This window comes from Amblyomma americanum, chromosome 1, assembly GCF_052857255.1.
Source record: "Amblyomma americanum isolate KBUSLIRL-KWMA chromosome 1, ASM5285725v1, whole genome shotgun sequence".
Lineage (NCBI taxonomy): Eukaryota > Metazoa > Arthropoda > Arachnida > Ixodida > Ixodidae > Amblyomma > Amblyomma americanum.
Genome location: NC_135497.1, coordinates 96,311,055 through 96,326,880, shown reverse-complemented (window position 1 = coordinate 96,326,880; position 15,826 = coordinate 96,311,055). Strand labels below are relative to the sequence as shown.

Sequence of the window (15,826 nt, the reverse complement as noted above, 5' to 3'; positions counted from 1 at the left end):
TCAGGGAGGAAACTATGTTCCACTCAATGCCTGTGAATGAAACCTGCTTGAAAGCACCCCTGAGAAAACAAATAATATCCTTTGTTAGTCACTGAAATTTTGAGAGAAACAAGATGCTATGCTAGACAGAGATAATATTTTGGTCACTGTCATGCCAATGCTCTTCCATATATCAGTTACCTTTTTCTTTTTTTGGCAAGTTTGCTAAAACACTAAGCTAGTAAATTTTGGCATCAAGTGAGTGTAAAAGATGTCAAAATTATCTAAATATCGAGTTATCAAACGGCTACCAAAAAACTACCGAAAACCACTTGCATCATGGCAAATTTATCTGGTGAAAAACCAGGCAATGGTCATCTCCTTTTTTGAGAAAAAATGACAGGATAAGCCAAAAGTTAATCAGCAGCTTGGCTCGGCTACCTGGCTGATATGCAGCCTGTAGCTACTGCTGCCACGGACATGGCGGCAAAACTCCAAAAAAGAAACTATTTGGCCAGCCTATTTCTCAGTCTAGCAACAGGGGCTTTCCTATTGTCATTATGACGGCCGCTGCACACATACCGCTGCACACATGTCACAGTTGCACGGGGAACAGTGTAAAATGCAATTCAGTCCTGAGGATGGATATTTTGACGATCACTAGGCAAACAAGTCATATCTCTACAGAGTGCCGCTTCTGGAAGCCTGTCCGAATTGACAGTGTGAGCCCTGCAGTGTCCAAATCAACAATCATCCAACACCATAGACTTATCTGGGCTTTGGGAGGGAACCCCGTGGCAGTTTGAATTATCCAAATTTCCGAATTAGCAGGCGTCAAATTAACGGGGTGTTTCTGTAATAAGGTTCGCACTTTATTTTCCAACTTCTCACACACTAAACTCACAACCTGATTTCAAAAAAGATCTGCCATTTGTTTTTATTTTTTTCTCAAAGCTTGATTTTGGTTCATTCTTACCAGTGGAAATGCAGACAACTTATTTACAAAATGAATATGATACAGTGGGCTCTGTTTAGTACAAACTTTAAAGACCAACAATGCACAATGGCCGTTCAGTTCCCCGTGGAAACAATGCAGAAAAAAAAAAAAAAAATTCGGCCAGTAATACCCCTGTCACACGGGACTTCTTCTCGGCCTTTGCCGTAAAGTTGTCTTATTGCACTAAAGGAGGTAAACCGAAAAGGAGCAGCGATGCTGCTACACGGAAAATCCAAAGGAGCTAGAACGCGGCCTCCGTGAATGCCAAAAGTCACCGCTGTGTGTGAAGCGGCGCTAGTAACATTATGAAATTAAAGCAGACGGTAGCACTTCAGCTAAGAGTGCATTCGTTTATGTTGGAAAAAGTAGGTATCACGATAATAAACGAGCGTTCTGACGGTGAGAAACGGATATTTTGAAACAAGGTTTCTTTTTTTTTCATCGTTTTCGGTCCGACCACGGTAGGCACACTTTTCCGTTCAGCTCCTCGTTGTGTTCGAGAAGCGTGCTTTGTTGCTTGTGTCTTTGTGCACACAAGCAAACTCAAAACACGCATACAACAAAGAGCAAACGAAGAAAAAACAGCAAAGCGAGATGCGCAAGCACGTGTGTGTCGATGCGGCTGCTGAAAAGCGTTCAAGTCCTTTCTTAGCAGTGTGGATGTCTTTAGTCATAGCCTCCTCTACAGTTAAGTGCACTGTAACGCAAAATTAACCATTGAATAAGATAAATTAGATATTTCATACGGTTTCAAAACAAAAAATTGTGTAAATTTTTTATTCTTTGAGCTCGCTAGCTGGTGCTGCCGTCTGGGTTGCTCCTTTAAGCAACTTTAAGGCCGCTGACGGCCTCCTTTATTGCTACGGAACTTTATCACAAAGGTCTCGACGCTTTGCCGTGTAGATGCGCGTCACACGCCTTTGGGGCAAAGGACCTTAATTTCTAAGGCCTTACTAGTGCCCGTGTGACAGGGGTATTAAAGCATTCAGATAAAGTCAAGCCCGGATAAATCGAAACCAAATATTTTAAACTGTTGGATATATCGAACCCATAGATTATCCCTTTGAAAACCTGTCCAAAAGTATATAGGAAAGTCATGCAATAACTCTTTTTTTTCCCAGTTGTTGGTAACAGCACTCTGCACTCCTGCAAGTGGCACTTCTCCTAACAAGCACAATTATTACCTTTTGATATTTTATATTACTAAAAATGACAGCTGAAAATGTTCCCTTTTGAGCCAAGGATTTGTATCTGAATCATGAAAATTCATACTACAAACATATGCACAGCATATTTTCGAAAGTTTCCTTCACATGCGCGTACAACTTAGTACGCACCTGAAGCATTAAATAACTTGAGACAAAAGTCCATTCAGTTCCTATTCTGCAGCTCACCACTTACTTAAAACCAAAATGTACATATGCACTTAATACAACCTCTGTCCGTAAAGCTTTGAGACTGATTTATTTTCTTCTCTAGAAATGATTCCCCAAAACAAATGTTGGTACGTATGTGTAGCGCCATCTTTTCGGGCTAACCTGAGCTATTTATGTTCATTGCTGTGGCAGCCGCTAGATGGCACTACATGTAGAAAAATACGTTGTCACTAGTCTGCGCATTCTACAGTGAGTGAATGTGGAGAGATGGACGTCAACCCTTGAACAGCGTGTAAACAAAAAATTCTGTGTGAAGCTTGGCAAGACAGCCACATAGCTCCTTCGTGACACTTACGGCAACGAGACATTATCGCGGGCGAAAGTTTTCGTGTGGCACACGAGGTTCGTTTTGGGGGAGAACGTCGGTGGAAGACGACACAAGGCAGGGGCGCCCTTCAGCCTCACGGAATGAAAACAATGTGGCTCGGATCAGAGATCGTACAGCAAGACTGCACCATTGCAGCCCACATGCTATCAGGTGCTCTCGACATTAGTAAGACAACATGCCACCAAATTTTGCGTCAGAACTTAGGAAAACGAAAGCTGAATGCCAGACTTGTGCCACACTCCATCACACAGGACCAGAAGGACACGCAGGCATCAGTGAGCGCTGATTTGCTCTCCAAGGCTGAGAAGGATGCTGCATTCGTCGACAGCATCACTGCTGAAGACGAAACATGGTGTTTTCAATAGGATCCTCAAACAAAGAGGCAGAGCGCCGAATGGCGGTCCACAAACTCTCCGGCGTCAAGGAAGGTGCGGCGACAGAAGACTAAAACAAAGACGATGCTGCGGACGACGTTCAAGAACCGTACGAATTCGAAACCAAGCAGGCGCAATGTGCCGAATCGTGCAGAATTTCAATATCGCAAGAGGGCCCCTTTAAGCTTGAATTTCGTTTTATTTGATCAAGTTCTTGATCTCTCCTGCAGTTTGAAGTAATGAGGTTCCACTGTACACATTATATGGCGGCTTGGGTATTGGCAGCGAGTGCGACCGAAAAATCGAGCAGTCAGTTGCGGTGCATCTGAAATTTCAGGCGCTCTTATACATTGGCTCTATGGGCCATGTCGCGGTGCCGCGAAAAAGTCCGAATAATCAAGCATGTCCGAAAAATCAGGCGTCTGAATTTTCGGTTGTCAGCTGTACTTCCCCATCTGCCATATCGCTTGACCTCTCCCCATGCGATTTTTTCCTGTTTCCTCATGTGAAGAGAGCCCTGAAAGGTCGCTGGATGGGGAGCGTGGAGGCCATTCAAGACGCCACGACAAAGGAGCTGACAGCCCTGCCAAAAGAAGCATTTTCCAACTGCTTCCAAGACCTCAAGAAGCGTTGGAAGCTGTGCATAGACGGCAAGGGAGACAATTTCGAAGGGGTGCTGCAGAAATGATTTCGATGTTAAACGCATTTTTTTTTATGGATTCAGTCTCTGAACTTTACGGACAAAGGTTGTATGTGTGAAAGTCTGCACTTCCTGCACTCCATCTATCCAGTGCTTTTTAATGCATTGGCATTAAAACCCTCATGTTGGAAAAATTTGTCCATCAGTTGAAGCCCTGGTTGGCAGGAGGCAAAGTGGACAGAGGGATAACCCCTTCTCCACTTTCAAAGGGGAGGGAAGACAAAAAGATGGGAGGCAACAGGTGGAGAAGAGTGGAAATGCGACTACTTGATTGGATTGGGAGAATGGAGCGGGGATAAGGCATGTCAACACGCCACCCGTGCAGGTGGTCTGAACCTGTTAGCGGCAGCAGCTGCTCTATCCAGAGAGAACAGTAACACTAACGCATACTCTGCAACATCAACTGCATTGACCGTTTTTAATTTAACTACTGTGCCATGCGGCAGCATAGTTTAAAGACCAACCGCAATGAGAATTTTTGACCCCGTAAAGACGTTTTTCTAGTTCTATGTCAACAGAGAGCTGTAAGTGAACACATCAGGATTGCTCACAAAAATCCGTTTTTAAAATCAAAACTCAAAAAACGGCCACCATTATCAATGCTGGAAATGATGCAGAAATGGACCACTCAGTTCAAGAAGGTGCTGCTCAACCCCGTGGTGGTGGGGTTTCGGAGGCTTACTGCTTCCCGCAGAAACTACAGCAAGCTGGCATGCGTTCCAAACGTGCATTGTAAGGGATGAAAATGCTGATCGTAAGAATATATAGCGCTGCGAATGAACACATACAACTGGACACCACCATCTGTTTTGGTTGCCTGCTATCACTGTGCTGTCACCAAAGGGAAGTAGCGCTGCTAGTACAAGTTTTGTAACAGCCTTCTTTAATGACTGAAATTGCAGCAGATGATGTGGAATTTTGATTAATTTTAACCAATTCAGGCCAGGACCTCAACAGATTGCCATGTGGAAGAAAACAGCCATATGCCGCCCAACGTGCACAGTTTGCCATACTACAGGAACGCATGCGGCGTGAGCCTTCATGCGCAGCATGCGCGTACATGCCCCTGATGGCTACACAGAGCTTCAACATAGTAATCTTGTCTGAAATTTCGTAACATTTTTTTCCACACTACCACAATAGGACTACCAACCCGCATTTCAGCCACCAACCTTTCAATCGGTGTTGTAGGCTTTACGGAAAAAAGGAACTAAATACGTTTCCCGTTACGCTAAAACAAAAGGAATGCATTATGACCCCACGTTAGCTACAAAAAAGAGTAACGCATTACCGTCATCGTTATCGAAAAAAAGTGCTGCATGTTACTTGGCCGTTATTCCATAGCCATAAATTTTAATCAGTGCATCTGCAATGCAAGAACTCGCTCTAACAATTTTATAAAGCTCATATTTCACAAAAGTTCTAGCCCAACCAACGATTTTACACAAAATACTGATTTAATGTGAATACTTTGCACAAATGTGCAGGAGCTTAGCAGTGGCCTAAAGTTGCCTGTAGAGTTACATGTGACGGCTTCTAACTCTGTGGCACATGGTGAAGCCATTTTCTGAATGTGACATTAAACACAAAATGACACTTCTCATCAATTCCAACTACACACAGAAAGCATTCCTGAAGTCTAAACAAATTTACAGTCATTCTGAAAAATGTGATGCTCCAAAATGCTCGGCATGCTTCCACTCTTTAGAAAGTTTTGTGTGCGAGTAGTTTGGGAAGGGGAGGTAGGTGAAGGCAAGAGTGTGAATGTTTTCGTTCACATGTTTCGTGCTTTATGGGTATTCTGTCTTATTCTTTTAGTTGGGTGCGTCGTCAAAGGCAGGTGTTTTCTGGCATGCGTGCGAGCCGCAACAAGGGTTGTCGAGAGCACCTGTACATTTTGTGTATTTGCAACATCACTTTAGGTGCTCTGTAATTTCTTTTTTTTTTCTCAAAAAGGGGGCGAGGACAATTGGAATAAAAATAACTAGCAACGTAACACCTCACATTACCGAAAAATGTTAACGTAAGTACATTACCCGTCATAGTTCCGAAATGGTAATGAGTACGTTACTAAGCTACCGAAAAATGTAACGCGTTACCACCAACAGTGCTTTCAATCCATGCCGTCCGTATTCCATTCATTCCCAATGGGTCCAGCTTGAGGAAGGTTCTTTGTGGTCAATACGTCATGTCTGGTAAGTTACCTAACTACACGATATGCCGCCAGATGCACGCATCGTCTGCTCTTGAGTTTCTAAACGCTTATAACAACAGAACTGGCCATCTAAGAAGCCCAGAACTTTGTCACGGTTGGTGTAATGACGTACCTGACATATTAAGAGGCATTCCAGCCAAAGTTAAATTTTGTTGCAGTTTGCCGTTAAGTACTTTAAAGGTCCCACTAAAGCACTAAAATAGTTTCAATTGACTGCAAATATGAACTACTGAATTTGACTCTTTGCTAGCCCACCGTATTTTTATTTGTAATGCGATAGCCTTAGAACCCCCATGTCGGCAAAATCTGTCTGTCCATCCATCTGAAGCCTCGGTTGGTAGGTGACAAAGTGGAAGCAGAACTCTCCCCCTCCACATTTAGAAGGGAGGGAAAGATGAAAACAGGGTGAAAATGACTGGTGGGGGAGAGTCGAGAGGGGGTATGGTGTGTCACACAGTGACTGACGGACTGCATCACGCCAACTAAGACCTAGACAACTAAGTCCGGTTGATCGACCGGGCATGCACTGCAGCAGTATTCGACGTCGAATACTCTCGAGAGCCAATGAAGTTTTTCACCCATTTACGCCACCTGATCGCACAGTCTGAACCTGTCAGAGGCATTGGCTGCTCTGTCCGGCACGAACACACATGCTAACGCATACACTGCTACACAAAATGCATTGATTGTCTACAATTTTTTTACTGTTAAGTTTGTGAGGGTTGTGAAGTCTACGCTAACTATACACCATTTTAGTTTATAGCACTTGAATCAGTATACAGGGTGTTTCAGCCAATTTGTGCCAGGCTTTAAAGACCAACAATGCACAATAAAGAAAATCTACTAATACACAGCTCTAGGCAGTCATCTTGAGCAGGTCACCATATTTTAACCGTATCTGGTTTGCTAATTAAAGATTAACTAGCCAACATTTTTATCAAAAAGATTAGTGCAAAATTTTCACCATACAAATTGAAGAACATGCAGAGAAATGGCCATTTCAGCCGTTTTATTTAAGGCAACTTTAGCGTGGTCCCTCTTTTGGAGGGCTTAAAAATAAAGCCCGTGAAGTTTAAAAATTGTAATGTGACTACACTCTCCCACATCACGATGTTAGCACCCCCAAGCACGTCCCAACTGAAAGGACTTGGTTACACAGAACTGCTACGTACAAACAGCACACTGGTCACAGCGATGGTTGTGCAATAAGCATAGGCACTTCACTTTTTTTAGAATTAGGATGCTTCAGCAGGCAAGTACAAATAATTTCTTGCAACAAAAGGACGCTGTGCCTATGCTGCAGCACAATGATTCGAGCAAAATGAAGCACCCCTGCTTGTCGCAGAACCATGGCCTCTTTGTTCACAGCAACTTTGTTTCAATCTGGGTTTGTTTGAGGGTGCTAACATCATGTTGTGGGAGTGCAGTATCATGTGACAATTTTTAAACCTTGTGGGCTTTATTTTTCAGCCCCCCACAAAAAAGGAACCATGCTAAAATTACTTTAAACAAAACAACTGAGATGGACATTTTACAACATGCTTTACAACTTGTACGAACATTGAAAACTTTGCACTAAAGTTTGCGATAAAAAGTTAGCCAATTTTTGCCAATTAGCAAATCAGATGCATTTTAAAAAATATGCTAACCTTGCCAAGATGACTGCCTACAACCTATAACCCTGCACACGTCAAACCTTCGTACAATGCATCGGTGCTTTTTTCAAGCTTGGCACAGCTTAGCTGAAACACCGTACATCTATGACACTGTGAATTGGCTCGCTCTCCTGCACTTCACAGGCAATGAACGCTGGCATAAAAATTCATGTTTAGTGTATTTTCCAACACCGAAACACTTCAACCAGAAGTGCCTCTTTGTCACTGATGACGCGTGGCACAAGATACACAGAACATGTACTTACCACCATAAAGCTGCACAATGCGAACATGCTTGGTCGTGCCGTAGACATCTACAACAGCATAAAGAGGTTTATCCTGATGAGGAATGTCTGTTGCATACAGCTGGTCCTCCCCATTTATGATGAAATGCATGTCAGCCGACTGACCCCTTGTTACATACATGACACCAATGCGGCTTCCCACATCAGTCGGGAGAATGCTTGACCTGCAGCAGCAGTAAAAAGAGTGCAAACACAGTAAACAACTATAAGACACCCTTGACTATTACTGATGTAAATCTTTTGCAATAGCAACTGATTTAGCAATAGCATTTCTGAATATGCCTTAGTTTAGCTTCTACAAGTGCTCAGTGTGTACGTGTTCCAATTTCTGTACCATATGCAACAATCCTGGACAAAAGCATTTTTGAGCGGGAAACTGTTTATGAGCACTATCTTTTCATATAATTCAAGATTTCAAAATAACAATCTATATATCCGCAGATTACCCGACAGCAGTCTTGCACTTTTTTTCAATTAACGTTTCTGCTATCATTAAAAGCGTTCCCCATTGGTTTGCGATGGCAGTCTTAACTGTTCTGTGATAAGTGGAAACATTTTAAAAGAAAGATTTTGCTACATCGACCATTACCTTCAATATTTCCATAAAAGTATCTTACAATATTCCAATTTTCAAAATTGTTGTCCGAGAATGTTAGACATACCTCACTTCTGGCCATCCCACTCTATCGCCAAGCCGCATTTTCAGCTTAACAGCAGTCAGTAACGCATTACACTACAGCCATAATGTCTCACATTTCACTTCCAAGCACTAACAAGCATCCTCCCACTGCAGTTTTTCACTGCCTGACAACTCTCAACACTGATAACTATTTAAATACTGATGCTCAGCCTCCCCCACTGGCCTTCATGCAACTTGACGCTGAAGATTATGGCACCTACTCATCATCATTTAAACACTTTGCTGCACTTTGTTGTGTGCGCCTTTCCTTGTGCATCATCGCTGCGTGCTGGTCCTCTGCCATGAATCCTTACCAATTTTCCTAGATAGCAGTTCCAGCACTTTGATGAGAGCACGATAAACTGATTGTTGTTACTTGAACTCCCAGAATGATTGGCTTTGAAGCACTACTCTCCATGTCACTATGGCTCAACAATGAAGAACAACATGTGGCACAGACATCATACCATGAAACACGTTCAGGACATGATGGTTTATGGTTTATGAGGGTTTAACGTCCCAAAGCGACTCAGGCTATGAGGGATGCCGTAGTGGAGGGCTCCGGAAATTTCGACCACCTGGGGTTCTTTTACGTGCACTGACATCGCACAGCACACTGGCCTCTAGAATTTCGCCTCCATCGAAATTCGACCGCCGCTGCCGGGATCGAACCCGCGTCTTTCGGGCCGGCAGCCGAGCGCCATAACCACTCAGCCACCGCGGCGGCTTGTTCAGAACATGATGTCAATCACCTTCTTCAAGGACCTACTGCAGACTACTTAGCTAATCTTGCAAGCCACAAAACATGTCACAGCTCCCTTTTTCAGCAACAAATCCATGTTTCAAATTCCACATTTTAAGTTTGCTTTTCACACACCTTGAATTTAGTGCATAATAATGCATTTCTTTGTGTGGAAATGGCACGCGTATTGAGCAACCTTGCAGGCCTCTCTGCCACAGTAGAGTTTACCCTCGCGTGTTCTGGCCTTCACAGACACAATATTTCATCACAATATAATCAAAAAAGCCCACAAGACGAGCTATACACAGTGTTGCGGGTAATGTGACAAATGGTCAACCCAGGTCTCCCCAGTCCCATGCATGAAAACTAGTCTTGAACAATGAAACCACTTCGAGCTATCTTTATTTTTAGCTGTTTTGATGGCGTTTGTACTGAGCACTCCATTAGTCATACACCATTCAAGCACTAAGTATCTTAGTATTCTATCTTGTTTTATCACTCTTCAGAGTTGCAATTTTTCAGAAGCTATTTACAAGATACACCCAATGAAATTTCTTGTGTCGCATGGTGATGATGACACATAATGGTTACATGTCTCAAAATCATCACCATTCGTGTGGAAAGGGTATGGTGTGTTACCATGACTGCCAGAGTTTTAAACCAATTTTGCACTTAACAAAGCCGCCTTTCATAAAGCCTGCATTTTAACATCAGCCTAGGTGCATGTTACATTGGAGTTTATAGTTCTTAAATAAAGGCCTTTGCCACCACCAATAAGGCATGCCAATTGCTGAGCTTGACATGCCCATTTGCGGCTTCAGACTGTTTGATACTGTCAGGTGGCTGTGATTTACGCTTGTGTTCTATTTATGTTCAGTTGCGTCAGCAGCTGGCAGGCAGCCACTATGCTCACAAGGAGCAATTTAACGCCAAACTTCCAAAAAGACCAGCACAGCGTGTAGTACAAATTATGAAGGAACACGGCGCAAAAGAACAGACACACATGAGAACAGACACAAGAGTGTGTGTCTGTTCTCCTGTCCAGTATTTTTTTTTTTCACCATGTTCCTTCATAATGATCACTCACCAACTCGTCCACCAACCTACCTTAATGCAGTATAAACTCAAACTGGGCTGAAAGGCAGAGTGAAATTTCACTTTCCTGATGATGCTTAACTTGGACCCCATTTTAGAAAACAGAAAGCTGGACACCTCTCAACTCTCCCTCTCTCTTCCTCGGTGCAGGAAAAATGCTGCAGACCTAGTCAGTCTGGACTGATATGTGGAGATATCAAATTTCTCTTGGTTTTGTAAATAAACTTCTGACTGCACCTGTAAATAAATTAAATCAATTTGCCTTATTTCATTCTGAACATTAACCATATTTGTCGCCTTCTATTCCATTTCTTACAGCACAGAGTTAAAAGTATCTAAAAAGCATGGCTGTTCCTGAGAAATGTTGCAGGCACTATTAAATTATTACGGTACAAACCCCATTTCATTTGTAGATTGGTTGGCTTGGTTTATTAGGGCTTAACGTCCCAAAGCAACTCAGGCTGTGAGGGACACCATAGTGAACAGCTCCGGAAATTTCAACCACCTGGGGTTCTTTAACGTGCACTGACATCGCATAGTACACGGGCCTCTAGAATACCGTCTGACGGCTACATACTGATGATTGAACCCTTAAGTTCAGCAGCTTGTTTTTCATAAAGCCAACAACAAACATTGTTAGCTTTTTTTTTTAATTTAGACTCTTGTGACGTTTTACCTTGATACTACATAACTCTTACACGACACATCAAATAAAGAGCAGACAAGAGAAGGGAAAATATGGGCTCGATATGACACACATGACGAAAGCCAACAGTCCCCGGAACCAAAGAGCATAGACTTTTTTTTTTTCCTTTAATTTTTGGTCTCCATCAACGGGAGATTAATAAGGTAATTATTTAAAGATAACTGACTAGAAAGCAGACGAAAAACAACCACATGCCACTGGCGGGATCCAAAACCACGACCTCCGAATTCCGCGTCCGGTGCTCTACCAACAGAGCTACAACGATGGCCGTACAATCTTCTGCTTTCGGGGGTATTCATGTGTAGTGTAAGCTAACCTTGAGAGTGTCCACCACTGCCACCCGCTTCCATAGCGGCAGATGTAGTGTGCCCTGTATTACCGCAAGTGCTACCCTTAACGATCAAACGTTAAGGGTGGAAGCTCTGCGAGAACCCCCTTAATGCTACCTAAGGCATCAAAACTGCCATAATCGAGGCCCTAGTTAGCTAATGAGCAGACAAGGGAAGGAAAAAGAGGGGTTCATTATGACAGTACATGACGGAAGCCAACAGTTCCCGAAAATATTGAGCGAAAGGGATGTTTTTCTTCTTTTATCTGTGATGTTCATTAATAGGAGATTAATAGGTTAATTATTTGAAGATAACTACCATTAAATATAATATTTAAAGGGCATGATGCGACAGCGTTAATGGGTTAATGCCCATATATGTGGAATTGGTCATTCTCGAGTTTAAATTCATAGATTCCTGGGAGACATCATACCACTCCTAGCGCAGTAGTGTAGCGGCAATGGCAGGTGCTGCTATCAGGGGTGCTTGTGCAACCCATCGCGACCAATCATTAATTTAACTGCCACAATGGTGAGTTTGCTCACAATCTCGGATGGTGGGTAGATTGTGACGACGCCACAAGGTCACGTGACCTAGGTGGACCATCTAAGTTGGTCCTCTAAGAATTTTTTGCTCACAACGGTGACGATGACACCGCCAGATCTTCTGCAGAATGGGAGCCTTAACGCTGTCACGTTAAAAACACTGTACCATATTGCAATATGACCACTGTCAACCTCTGGCCAAGAAAGGATGAGTACCCAGTCCTGTGATCGACAAAGCAGCCCCATCAACCACCACTACGTCCAAGCCTGCCAAACACCCCCCCATCTCCTTTCGCACCCTCTTGTACCTGATGGGGCTGTCATTTGAATCTCAATGTGAGCACTGAATATGAAGTGCACTTACACTGCGTTGCACAGATGGGCTTTTATACGTACAGTAGTCAACGCCTTATCAGAAGCCTCCGCTCCACGCTTCACCTGGCTTTGCATTCAATAATACAGCATGGGTGGTCCACTGTGCACCAGAAAACTGCCAATGACGCACACCAATTGCAGAAGCTGACTAAGTGGCTTTGCAGAGAGACGAGATTTCATTCTCTGCCTGAAGAGCCGTATTGGCTTGAAGACACAGAGTTCCTTCTTACCTTAATATGTACATTTTTTAGATGAAAGAAAAATTTTAAATACATACTGTATTTCCTTGCACATTGGTTGATACATCGCATAGCTCAATCCCGTAGCATCAGAAATAAAATAAAAAGATCTTGGGGACCGCCTTAACCACATTCTTGTAGAAAATGCGATAGCATTTAGTATAATTTTCTGTCTGATATTAGTCTTATGTCGTTCTTGTAATTTTCCAGCCAAAGCTCCGGTTGGAACTGGCTCTACTGCCCTTATATGGTATGCACCAGTCAATGGATTATCATATAAGATTATACTAATTTGACCCACTAATCCACCTTAATCCATTTTCTGTGATGGGCTAACATCAAATTTTGGGGGTCCTCACATTTTAAAATTGGGCAGCGGCCTATGACTGGTCCACTAGTGGTCACGAGGTGTTGATGATGTCACAACCCTCTCAATCATATTCATAGATCGCAGGGAGTCCTCATACCCATACTGGAGCAATACTGTAAGTGATCTGCCACTGCCGCAGCAGGTGGCTTTTTCAAGCATAGCCACCGGTGGGGCTTGAGACAAAGGTTGCTCTTCCTGACCTCCCGTCAGGCTCATGCGCAGCGCCCTGGTGGGCAGGTTGCCACCTTCCACACTGGGCAGGTTGTGATGATGTCACAAGATCATGAGACCTTTCTCAACCAATCAGAGAATTTCATGGACAATTTCAAATTTTGTGGTGCACTCCAATTGGTGAGCTGGGGTCACGCTGATCTGATGTCATCGGGGAATTTCATTACGGAGAAGCCAAAAATTGTTTGTGAGACGACAGTTTAAATGTTATCATATTAAAAGCTTTAATGTCATCTAGGTCAACCAACAGAAACTCCAAGCCACCAACACAGTGCCATGAGAACACCACCACCTGAGACGGCACACTGCATTTGTGAACCTATGTATACTGAGGCAGTAGTCCTCCAAAGCTGCACACAGAGCTTGGTGTTATAGCATGTGAAAAGGTGCTCTAAAAGGTGAAAAACGTGTCAAACACACTTTTCTGCTACATCAAACTTGCATGCTGCTGCTCAGTTTTTTAAGGTGTCCTTACTAGCTCCACTGAGTGAATACGCATCTCTCTCTCTCTCTCTCTCTGTGGTGTGTGCGTGCAAGTTGACACTCGATGCTACCCATAAAAAATGGCGCCCTCATGTAACCTGGCAGGTGGCAGATAAATCATGATTGGTTGCACGAGGTTGCTCTGGACAACCTGGATTGCACAAGTCCCACCGGTGGCAGCACCTGCCATCCTAGGGCAGTGGCGCACCACGTAACCGCTGCATCAGGAGGCATATGAGGACTCCCAAGGGTCTATGAATGTTAAGTACAGAAAGACCAATTCTACATATATGGGCATTCTCGCGGTATGGCAGCGACTGCCTTCACAAAGTTAGCGCGCAGATCAGATGGAGTGCGGCAGCGTCGTAGCAGCGGCTATGTAGAGCTATGCAGAGGTAGAATTGCCAGCTATGTGGCATCGGGTTACATCACACCGCAGTGTGCGGCAACTGCGTTCACAAAGTGAGCGGGCGGGCTAAACGCCTTCTCACACGTAAGCAGTCTTAAGTGTCTCTGCAGACTGTTATGCTCTGAGAATGTTCACCCACATTCACGAAGTGTGGTTCACCACATGGCTGAGCGACTGGGAGAAGTTTTGTTCTCATAATGAGGCCTCAAAACCACATGGTCTGCACGGTTATGGCGTGGTGGGACTCTGTTTATCTTCATATCGGCCTTATCTGATGATCTTATGTGCGGCTCTCTTGAAAGAGAAAAGGCACGTCAACCTTTGCACATTAATGGTGGTAACAATGACCTTAGTTTGTGATGGCTCGAAGGCAGCAGTCAAAACAAAGGACATTCTGCCGTAGCTTCAATGGGTGTCGTTATCTCACTTTCTTTTCTACATTTGTAACCTGTGTTGCAACGCACCCCGGCTGCCATTCACATATTTTCCGAACCTTGAATTTGCAGCACACAATTTTGAAAAAAATAATAACAATAAAATTGTTTTAAAATGCAGTAAGGCAGTATTATATAAAGGACTTTAGTGCTAGGCTATGTCTGAAAGATTGCAGAGATTATAGGTGGTGTCACTTGAATAAGCCCCAATGACAGAGCTCACTGAAGTGACTTCAGTCATCCACTTGATGTCCCATGGGTAGAGATGACTAAAAATGTGCACAGCAGTGCCACCACGATTGGCTGAGCACTGCAATTCTTAAAAATTTGTAAATTAAGCTCATGCAGAGCTCTTAAACTTGAATGCTTGAAGGATTGAACAATCACAATAGTCTCCTCTATTGGTTAAATGCATTATATCAATTTTTAAGGCCCCTTCAACAGCGGCCAACTTACTTTCCACAACTGCCAGTGCCAGAGTTGAAGGAACCATCGCCAGAAAAACCTGCGACACTGTCTTCGCCACCAACTGGTGTCCCCATGATGGCCGTCCTGGGTCGCTTTTTTGGAAGCAACATGCTTCGAGGGACAACACCACGGCTTGTATAAATGTGCTCGCCAGTGCCTGCATGAACAGTATTCAAGTAGAAGGGCAAGCTGTAAAAGAAAAATGTCATCAGGAGAGGGAGATTTGTACACAGCTACTATATTACCTTTTTAATTTGTGCCATTTGTGCAAAGAAAAATACGGAAATAGCTTGGGGGATTTTCTTTTCGTTTACAAATCAGTGCACAGTGTTTGGTAGCCCACAGAAATCCTGAAAGCAGCAATTACTGATGAAGAATAAGAAACATTATGGATTCCTCGCACAGTACCAACCGGATAGCCATAATTGTTCACAGAACTATTACTGCATAAAAACTGAATAGAATGCGCCACTCAAGAAGTGACATTAAAGCTAACTTAAATCAGAAGAAACTTTAACTTTTTACACTTAGTTCTGTAGAAATTGATCTAAAATGGTTAAGGTTGGAATCTGAATATTGAAAGTTCTGTGGAATACCAATCTACACAAAAAGGAACATTTCATCTCTCAAAGATCAGTTTTCTACCCTTTTCAATTGACCTTAGAGTTGCACACTGCACATAATCTGTGCCCCATGTACTACTGGAAATGACAGGGAGGCTTCCTGGAAGAT

The 15,826-nt window shown here is 43.4% G+C and overlaps 1 protein-coding gene across 2 annotated transcripts in view; it reads right to left on the bottom strand.

The window, feature by feature from the left end:
• LOC144113292 (neuralized-like protein 2) overlaps positions 1-15,826 on the bottom strand; it is a 31,569-nt gene that overhangs the window by 10,627 nt on the left and 5,116 nt on the right. For both annotated transcript variants that reach the window (XM_077646283.1, XM_077646282.1), the window contains exons 3-4: positions 15,083-15,251; positions 7,951-8,153 (exon numbers count right to left, since the gene is read on the bottom strand). In XM_077646283.1, coding sequence (XP_077502409.1) covers positions 7,951-8,153; positions 15,083-15,251 — 372 coding nt within the window. The remainder of the gene's footprint in view (positions 1-7,950; positions 8,154-15,082; positions 15,252-15,826) is intronic.